The sequence below is a fragment of the Miscanthus floridulus genome, chromosome 17 (genome assembly GCF_019320115.1).
Source record: "Miscanthus floridulus cultivar M001 chromosome 17, ASM1932011v1, whole genome shotgun sequence".
Classification (NCBI taxonomy): Eukaryota; Viridiplantae; Streptophyta; class Magnoliopsida; order Poales; family Poaceae; genus Miscanthus; species Miscanthus floridulus.
Genome location: NC_089596.1, coordinates 29,038,158 through 29,048,831, shown reverse-complemented (window position 1 = coordinate 29,048,831; position 10,674 = coordinate 29,038,158). Strand labels below are relative to the sequence as shown.

Below are 10,674 nucleotides of genomic sequence, written 5' to 3'. Positions count from 1 at the left end.
GATCCCGAGACAAGGTATGCCCATATAGAAAAATTATGCTTATCACTGTACTATGCTTGTGCTAAGATGAGACATTATCTTTTGTCTAGTACATGTGTTGTTGCTTGCCAGGCCGATGTGATAAAGCACATGTTATATCGGCCAATTCTTCGTGGAAGGATAGGCAAATGGGCATATGCACTAATAGAATATGACTTGACTTTTGAACCATTGAAAACATTAAGAGGTCAAGTTCTTATTGATTTTATTGTTGAGCATGGTATTGATTTAGATGATGAAGTCAATTACCTTACTTTTACTCCATGGAAATTATACTTTGATGGATCGGTTTGTAAAGATGGCCAAGGTGTTGGTATTATTCTTATTTCTCCTAATGGTGCTGAAATTGGAATATCAAGCCGATTAGATTTCTCTTGTACCAACAATCAAACCGAATATGAAGCTCTATTATTCGGTTGATCATGTTGCGATCTATGGAAGTAAAACATGTTGAAGCTTATGATGATTCTTTGTTGGTAGTACAACAAGTTGTTGGTGAATTTTAATGTTTAGAAGGATCACTAAGAGCTTGTCTTGGTGCTTGCCTTGATGTTATTGATTATTTTACCGAATTTTAAATTCGGCATATTCCGAGGCATGAAAATCAAAAGGCCAACTTGTTAGCTCAACAAGCATCTGGCTATGATGTCAGTGGATATAATTTCCATATTCAAGAATAGCCGATGCATGAAGATTACTAGTCGGCTAAGCCGACTGACCAAGTTGGCTCAGCCGACTACTCTTTTGCTGTGGCCAAGTCGGCTAAGCCGACTACCCTAGTTGTCCAAGCTAACACCTCCAAATCGGCTAAGCCTACCGGCCCTGTTGGCTCAACCGACTCCCCTGTGACCAGCTCGGTCAATTCACCCAAGAAGCTATCAAATCGGCCTGATATAACGTCCAGTGATGTTGGGGCCAATTTAGAAGATTGGAGGACTCTCTTGTTGAGATATCTACGTGATCCAAGTGCCAAAATAGATAAAAGTGTTCAGCGGAGCGCTTTCAAATATGTATTGTATAATGATGAGCTCTATCGAAGAACCGCTGAAGATTTACTGCTTAAGTGCTTGGGATCAGATCAGGCAACAGTGGCTATGGGAGAAGTCCATGAAGGCATCTGTGGTACGCATCAATCGGCCCCGAAGATGAAGTGGTTATTACGTAGAGCCGTTTTCTATTGGCCTACTATGATGGCCGATTGTTTTCGCTACTACAAAGGTTGCGAAGAGTGCTAGAAGTTTGGAAATATTCAGCTTGTGCCTACTGCTTTGCTTCATCCTATCATCAAACCATGACCTTTTCATGGTTGGAGGTTAGACTTTATTGGCCAAATATATCCCCCATCTTCGAAGGAACATCGATTTGTGTTAGTTGCTATGGATTACTTTACTAAATGGACCAAGGGAGTTCCTTTGAAGAATATGACACACAAGGAAGTAATTGAGTTCATTACTGAGCATATTATTCATAGATTCGACATCCCTTAAACATTAACTACAGATCAAGGGACATCGTTTGTCTAAAGAGGTGAGGGAATTTGCCGAATTATATAAGATCAAGTTGCTCAATTCATCTTCATACTATGCTCAAGCCAATGGCCAAGCTGAGTCTAGTAATAAGACTTTAATCAAGCTCATCAAAAAGAAAATTGAGGAGAATCCAAGGAGATGGCATGAAGTTTTGTCTGAGGCTCTATGGGAACATCACATTTCAAGGCATGGTGCTACAAAGGTTACTCCTTTTGAGTTAGTATATGGCCAAGAGGCCATGTTGCCTGTCGAAGTGAATTTGGATGCATACAGGCTTGCTAAACAAAATGATTTTATCAACTGTTGTGTATCATGATTTGATGATGGATAATATCGATGAAGTGATTGATGTGAGATTAAAAGCTCTCAAGGAAATAGAGAAAGATAAAGCTCGAGTTGCCAAAGCATACAACAAGAAAGTCAGGAGCAAATCCTTCCAAGTTGGAGAATTGGTGTGAAAAACCATACTACCAATTAGATCAAAGAGCAATCAGTTTGGCAAGTGGTCACCGAATTAGGAAGGTCTTTACAAAGTGATCAAAGTTATATTCGAAAATTCATATGTGCTAGAGACATTACAAGGTGAACGTCTCACGAGAGCATTCAACGGGAGGTACTTGAAAGGGTACTTTCCAAGTGTTTGGCAAGAAGCCTAAGTGCTCTCCAAACAATGGGCGATACATGTATCGTCCTTAGAAAAAAATGGCCGATGTATAAATCGCCCTTAGTTACTAAGCAGCCGATGAGATGGGTATTGTCGCTGTTTGGTTTTGAATAAGTGATTTCAGGTTCATGCATCATTCACCTGAAAACAGGGGGCATATGTTGACAACAAAAAATGTTCATTTTGTGAAGTTGTCAAAATGTGAAATGAACTTCACCATTGAGTTCCTTTCGTTGAGATGGTCAAAAAACATATATGAAACGTCTAATTCGAAGTCCGGATGAAGAAGTCATGCCCTCGAAAAGATGCCTCGTTGTCGGGAGTTCTGAATCAAGTCGGGACTTTCGGGAAGCCTGAAGAAATCTGCTCGGGTGTCTGGGGTTATCCCTACGTAGGGAGTTCCGATAAAAGTTGGAAGTTCCGACTGTCGGGAGTTTCGACACAAGTCGGGACTTCCGACATACCTGACAGAAAAATCCTGTTCGTATCTGGCCTTTTGGATTCCGATCCGAACTGTTCCAAACTCGTGGGAAACTTGGAAAATAAGGTTTGGAGAGGTTTCCTACTGAGATAAGACCACCCCCTCTATATATATGAGATGATCATGGCCGATTGAGTTATCATCTATCCAATCGTCATACAAACCAATCTATCAACTCCTTACGCCCTAATTCCCCTCTCTCAACCCCTCTTGCTGTTCGTTGAGTTTTCCGACAAGATTCAACGGCATTCTAGGCGGCCTTGCTGGTGCCAGAAGATCCTCCACGTGTTCCTCCCTGACAGGTTTTCCCGGGAGAAGTTCGGGAGCTTTCCAGCCAAGAACAGGCTCTACAACGGTCTCATCGGTCTTTAGATTGGTTTGATCGATTACGCCGCGTTCTTGCTGCGTTGCAGGTTGTGTGCAACCTCTTTGGGCGTCAAGGCTCCGTTGGTGTGTTGGTTTGGGGTCATCCTCAACATCAACACAAGAGTTACTAAAATTTGGTAAAAAAATATTTCTTATAGATTTTAGCAAGACAAATGTGAAAAGGTTAGCAAACCAAATGAAAACAAAAAACCTAGCTTATTCAAGTTTTAGCAACCAAATTTTGATCAAAGCAATGAGGCTCTCCATTCACGTTCGTAACACTTCATAGCAAAGAGCATCTCCTAATCTCGATTTTTTTTGGCAAGACAAAAGGAAATTCTCTCTCCAACAACACATTATTCTAGCTCTCAATCTATCTGCACTTGAAAAAACGACTGCGCGCGCAAAAAATGCGCGTCGACTCTGAGCGCTCCCGAACAGTCGAATCTTCAGAGTTCGCAACGTAAATGTATAAGAGACAAATGATGTATACAAGTAATCGAGGTGATTTCGAAATATATGGGTTCCTAATACAAAACTGTCTTCTGCTTTTTATATGTGAGGTATTATTGAAAATGATCGATGAAAGACAACAAATATACTCCTACTTCTTTAGCAACTTGAAAAGATCATCGATTTACCATTTTTTTTAACTATTGGGGATGCTCTAATGCTCGGCTTAACGCCGAGGAAAACATTCCCAGCCGCTGCAAGTGGTCACTGACATGTGAGCCAGGCGATCCGTCACCGGTTCACGGCCACCGCCGACGAACTATTTGCGATTGCGGTCGCTGGGCCTGTGGCGTGGCTGTCCACACACAAGACGGGATCTTTTCCTCCCGGACTCCACTCCCCGATTCCGACGTGTTCCATGTCTTATCCGAGCGAATAATTGATTCTCCAGCCGCTAATAGGCATCCAAGATTTTTTCCCCCCTTCGTTGTCTTCCCCTGTTGTTTGTTGCCGGGTTTTCTTGGCGAGCGACGGAGCCACAGAAATGGAGGGCAATAAGGGCGCCTAATTTTAGCGGCGGGGAGGGGAGCGAAGCCTGGGCAGCCACTCGCCGGCCTCCAAGAAACCGTCGCGATCTGTTCATCCGAGTGCCGCCGATTTTGGTTTCATTATTTTCTGTTTTCGCGGGGAACCAATTCGATTTAGTTTAGTTTCCGTAGAAGGAAGAGGAGGATGCAGTGGGCGGGTCTAAGGTCGCAGGCGCCGGTTCCCACGGCGGCGTGGACGGGGCCGAGGCCAAGAATCGCGAGGTGGCCGCAGGGTAGATTCACTGCAGCGCGCCGGGCGCTGGTGGCGTCGGCAGCGGCCTCGGACGCTAATTCGAGCTCGAATTCGCCGGGGAAGGACGAGGAGAGGGAGGAGGTGGTGCAGAGGGAGAAGAAGGAGAAGGCAGTCGCGTCGCTGCTGATGAGGAGCCAGAAGTACGTCATGCTAAAGCAGCAGCTCGCCGTGGCCGCCCAATTTGAGGTACCAAGGCCGAGATAGAAAATTTTCAAATTTGGACTCTTCGTTGACCTGCAACATGGGATTGGTTGTGCAGGATTACAAGGAAGCAGCGAGGCTGAGGGACTCGCTGAGGTCGTTCGAGGAGGAGGAGCCCGTGCTGCGCCTCCGCCGGTTGATGAAGAAGGCCATTGACGAGGAGAGGTTTGAGGTATTGTACTCATGCCTTTTCGTTCCAAGCAATTCAATTGCTTTAGCTTGGTTGGATGATGAATATACATTGATGGATTATTCCATCCTCCAACCATTCTTATTGATGGTAGCTAACTGAGACAGACTTTGTGGGTCCCGACTTTGTGAAGACCATGTGTGCTAGAAGTCCTTTATGATAATGACTGATTTACTCATATGTTGACTGAACTATTGGATGCATGATTCCTTTTCACCAATTGATGGCACTAAAAGTTCAGAGGAAGTCTTAGGGACACAAGGCATGTGCTTTTACCTTATCGCATCCGTTGCACTCTCTCATTCTCATGGTGGAATTGCATTTCCACTATTCCAGCCTCATGGTTGGCACTTTGAACTTCCAATTGTACCACTTGCGATGTAGTGCAACTTTGCTTGGCAGTCATATCAGAGAGCACGGAGCGTTTTGCTGCCTTTTCTGTTTAGGTTGCTACTGTAATAGCTTTGGACTGATACATATTTGAAAGAGGATGCTGGAACTTTTTTCCATTGTCTAAAAAAAGGTGGCCTCACCATGTTTATTTTTCATGCATTCATCCTTCCAGGATGCTGCTAAATACAGAGATGAATTAACGATTTTGGCTCCACACTCCCTCCTCAAATGTTCTAGCGATGCAACTACTTTGGTAAGTTTTTTTTTTTTTCCAGCACCTCCCTTTCAGTTTGGAAAGTACTTAGGAAGTACATTCGTTTTCCATGGCAAAATATTGATTGAAGTATTGTCGTTTTCCATGTCAAAGTATGAAGTGTTGAAAAGTTTCCAGCTTACTATTGGAGCAAGAATATGCTAAGAAACTGGTCCAAGAGTTTTGTTTTGTTTTTTGTTTTTTTCCCCGAGAATGTGAAACTTGTCTAAGAGTACGGGGAAAAGAAGTGATTAATAGGGTCAAGGTCATCACTGAATTATGTTCCATCTTACCTGGTCAAAACTGCACACCTTGGACATGTTTTATCTCTTCACATGTTGTGCTTGTAGAAAATGAGCACTTGAATGTGGTCTGGTTGCTTTTCATAAATTGGACCATGTGATATTTTGAGACTGGAACTTGCATATTACAACAATAACAACAACATAGCCTTTCAGTCCCAAGCAATTTAGGGTAGGCTAGAGTTGAAACCCGCCAAGTGCCCCAAGTCACGGTTCAGGCACTTCAATAGCTGCTTTCCAAGTACTATTCAAATATAGATCTCTAGGTATATCCCAAACTTTCAAATCTCTTTTTATTGCCCCCCATGTCAATTTCGGTCTTCCTCTACCTCTCTTCATATTATTAGCTTGGCTTAGGACTCCACAATGCACTGGTGCCTCTGGAGGTCTCCTTTGGACATGGTCAAACCACCTCAACCGATGTTGGACAAGCTTTTCTTCAATTGATGCTACCTCTAGGCGATCACGTATATCATCATTCTGAACTCGGTCCATGATTGTGTGACCGCAAATCCATCGCAACATACGTATTTCTACAACACTCAGTTGTTGAACATGTCGAATCTTTATAGGCCAACATTCTGCTCCATATAACATAGCTGGTTTAATCGCCGTTCTATAGAACTTGCCTTTTAAATTTTGTGGTACCCTCTTGTCACAGAGAATGCCAGAAGCTTGTCGCCACTTGATCCACCCTGCTTTGATTTTATAGCTAACGTCCGCATCAATATCTCCATCCCTTTATAGCATCAATCCCAGATACCGAAAGATATCCTTCTTAGGCACTACTGGACCTTCCAAACTCACATCTCCCTCCTCCTGTACAACTCCGCCAAAGTCGCATCTCATGTATTCGGTTTTAGTTCTGCTCAATCTAAAATCTTTAGACTCGGGTCTGCCGTCATAACTCTAGTTTCCTATTTACTCATGCCTGGCTTTCGTCCACTAACACTACATCATCAGCGAACAACATACACCAAGGGATATCCCCTTGTATGTTCCTGGTAACCTCATCCATTACCAAGGCAAATAGATACGGGCTTAAGGCTGATCCTTGATGAAGTCCAATTTTAATCAGAAAGTAATCTGTGTTACCATCGTTTGTTCGAACACTAGTTACAACATTGTTGTACATGTCCTTGATGAGGGTCACGTACTTTGATGGGGCTTTATGTTTGTCCAAAGACCACCACATAACATTTCTTGGTATCTTGTCATAAGTCTTCTCCAAGTCGATGAAAACCAAGTGGAGATCCTTCTTCTGCTCTCTAAACAGCTTAATAACCTGTCTTATTACGAAGATTGCTTCTGTGGTTGACCTTCCGGGCATGAAATCAAATTAGTTTGTTGATATCTGTGTCGTTCCTCGTAGGCGCTACTCGATGACTCTCTCCCATAACTTCATAGTGTGGCTTATCAACTTAATTCCCCGATAATTAGTACAACTTTGGATATCTCCCTTGTTCTTGTAGATTGGTATCACTATGCTTCTTCTCCACTCCTCAGGCATCTTGTTCTATCGAAAGATATTGTTGAACATCTTGGTTAGCCATACTATAGCAATATCCCCGAGACATCTCCACACCTTGATTGGGATACCATCAGGGCCCATCGCTTTGTCCCCTTTCATCCTTTTCAAGATTTCTTTGATCTCCGATTCTTGAATCCTCCGCACAAAGCGCCTGTTAGTGTCATCAAATGAGTTGACCAGCTAAACGGTGGTGTTCTTGTTCTCACCATTGAATAATTTATCAAAATACTCTTGCTATCTATGTCTGATCTCATCCTCCTTCTCCAAGAGCCGCTCCCTCTCATTCTTTATGCACTTGACTTGGTTGAAGTTCTTTGTCTTCCTATCGCGAGCCCTAGCCATCCTATAAATGTCCTTCTCTCCTTTCTTCATACTCAAATGTCGATAAAAGTTCTCATAGGCCCGCCCCTTTGCCTCACTCACCGCTTGTTTTGCAGTCTTCTTTGCCACCTTGTACTTCTCTATGTTGTTTGCACACCTGTCATGATACAAGCGCTTATAACACTCCTTTTTCTTAATAGCCTTTTGTACATCTTCATTCCACTACCAAGTGTCTCTCGAGTCGCATCTGCTCCATTTGATCACTCCAAGCATCTCTGAAGCAACCTTCCGAACGCATGTTGCCATCTTCTCCCACATGCTGTTTGCATCGCCTTCATCATTTCAAGGGCCCTCTTCAATGATATTTTCCTTAAAGACCTTTGATGCATCCCTTTCTAATTTTTACCACTTCGTTCTAGCAACCCTAGCTTGTTTGTTCCCTCGAGCTTGCACTAGAAAGTGGAAGCCAGCCACCACCAGCTTGTGTTGAGCGACCACACATTCTGCAGGTATTACCTTACAGTCCACGTATGTTTGTTTATCCCTCCTTGTAAGGACAAAGTCGATTTGACTAGAGTACTGGCCACTACTAAAGGTCACTAAATGGGACTGTCTCTTATAGAAGAAAGTGTTAGCTATCATCAAATCAAAAGCTATGGCGAAGTCTAAGACTTTCTCTCCCTCCTGGTTCCTACTACCATATCCGAAACGCTCATGAACCGCCTCGAAACCTGCACTTGATGTACCTACATTGCCATTAAGATCACCTCCTATAAAGAGCTTCTCGCTACTAGGGACAGCTCTAACCAAGAGATCTAAGTCTTACCAGAAAAGCCGCTTAGCACTATCATCATGGCCTACTTAGGGGGCATATGCACTAATTACGTTTAAGACCATATCACTAATGATGAGTTTAACTAAGATGATCCTATCCCCTTGCCTTCTCACCTCCACCACACCATCCTTGAGGCTCTTATCAATCAAAACTCCTACTCTATTTTTATTTAAAGTTGTCCCTGTGTACCAGAGCTTGAAGCCGGTATTGCCCACCTCTTTCGCCTTCTGCCCCTTCCATTTAGTCTCTTGGACGCATAAGATATTTATACGTCTCCTAACCGCTGTGTCCACTAAGTCTCTTAACTTACCTGTAAGGGACCCTACATTACAGCTAGCTAAACAGATCCTAGTTGGCTCGACTAGCTTACTTACCTTTCGCACCCGTCGAGGTAGGTGTGAAGACCCTTGCTCATTTTGCACCACATCCGGGCGCCGATGTGGGGCGCCACTAAGGATGCGACGATCTGATCCTTGCTCACTTGATACCGTGTCCAGATCGCGACACGACGCGTCACGGGGGTGACGACCCGGCCCTTGCTCATTTAACACCGTACCCGGGTTCTGACATAGCGCGTCGCTAAGAGGGTTACGCCCCAACGGGATTCTTTTGGGTTTCATCTCCATTAAAGTGGCTTAGTTTTTACATTGGTTCGCCGCGCCTAACACAACCCTCCTTTACCAGCGCTTGGGACCTGCTATGCTGGGACACCAAAGGCGGAGTTGGAACTTGCATATTAGTGACAAAAAATCTTCTAGAGGTATTGGAGAAAAAGATCATTCATCTATAGGTATTTGCAGTGCTATGTCCCACGGGAATTTGAGATACCGAAGAAGTTTTGCTATCAAAACAAATCTGAAACAGCAGCCTAGGAATCCTAGGTTACCAGTTAACGCGTCACTGACTGAGAAATGGCCAAAAAAATTTCGCTTTCTCACAGTCATGACAGCGTTAGTGCATTTCATTAACTTAGATAAACTATTAGTTTATATCTTTGGGTGCAATATAATTTTCTGATACAGTTTTAGTGAAAAACTTTCTGATACAGTTTTAGTGAAAATTTTAGGGGATTAGAGTTCAAGTCAGGAGCGTCTATATTGAAAGCCGGAGCCAGCCATTGAAAGGCCAATTCTTTTTTGCTTATAGAATTAGAATCACGAATAATTCTCAGCGCCCTGTTCAGCTTCTCAGAAGACACTGGATTGTTACAGATGGAAATGGAAGGACGGAAAATATTTGGTTAGTGTTTACTGTAATGATACTCTAATTTGATTATCATAAAGGATGTGCTAATATGATTGACATCATTTTTGTGTTAGGGGAGTTGGAGTAGTGGGAGAACAGCCTGTCATATTTCCGACGACTGGTTTTGAGTACTCTTCTGCATGCCCATTGAGCACTCCAAATGGGAGAATGGTAAGTCTACAGAAGTTTCTGCAAAGAAGTTTCAACAACAGTTTGCTGTTATGTTTAGCATTGCCTTTTTCTGTACCTAGAAAATAGAAGTAATTTGAACCCATTTTGGATTCTAGGAAGGTGACTTTGAGATGAAGCACATCGACAAGGCTGGATCATCAACATTCAATGTCGCAATCGCGCCATTCTCTCTGTCAATTCTTGGGGACGACAATGATGTTCTGCTCTAAACCACACTGAGATTTAAACTAGACACACAAACACAAATAGTTACTGTTAGCGATGTAGTTGAGTGTGCAAGGTTCAGGTGAAACAACTAGGGTTGACCGATGGCTGGAGCCAAGTGCCCTGGTGCAAAGGTTAGGCACAGTTTGCTGGAATGTTTGAATCTGGACCATGCGATTGTCAATTATGAAGCACAATAGGACATCCTATCAATTGTACAGCGTGGAACTATAGAGCTTGCTATCATGTACTTCGTTCCAAATTATAAGGCGTTTTGGTTTTTCTAGATATATAACTTTTGCTATGCACTTAGACATACACTATATATATATATATATAATAATGTATTTAGAAAAATCAAACGTCTTATAATTTAAAATGGAGGGAATAATATACAGTACATTCTTATTTTTTTTCCATCACCTTAGTGATCATGGCCTTTTATTACACTGTATATCAGCTCAGCAATGTATGGTGTTGATATGGTCGGTTTTTTTTTTCTTTTTTTCTTTTTTGAGGGAAGGGATATGGTCATTGATGCTTCAACTGGACACTCGCGGTGCATTGCATTTTTGAAGTGGGCCTGGCCAACGAGTTACTACTTTCATGGGCCTAATATAGATAACTGGGCTGGA

The 10,674-nt window shown here is 42.9% G+C and overlaps 1 protein-coding gene across 2 annotated transcripts; it reads left to right on the top strand.

The window, feature by feature from the left end:
- The first annotated feature begins 3,896 nt into the window (after positions 1-3,896).
- LOC136518587 (uncharacterized) lies at positions 3,897-10,372 on the top strand. Of its 2 annotated transcripts, none has more exons than XM_066512259.1 (6): positions 3,897-4,558; positions 4,632-4,745; positions 5,329-5,409; positions 9,582-9,637; positions 9,718-9,814; positions 9,931-10,372. In XM_066512259.1, exons 1-6 carry the CDS (start codon positions 4,265-4,267, stop codon positions 10,042-10,044), a joined length of 756 nt encoding a protein of 251 aa, XP_066368356.1. In that variant the 5' UTR covers positions 3,897-4,264; the 3' UTR covers positions 10,045-10,372. The 2 variants fall into 2 exon arrangements, with proteins under 2 accessions (XP_066368356.1, XP_066368355.1); XM_066512258.1 differs by having other exon boundaries at positions 3,902-4,558; positions 9,465-9,637; positions 9,931-10,368.
- Positions 10,373-10,674: the final 302 nt, after the last annotated feature.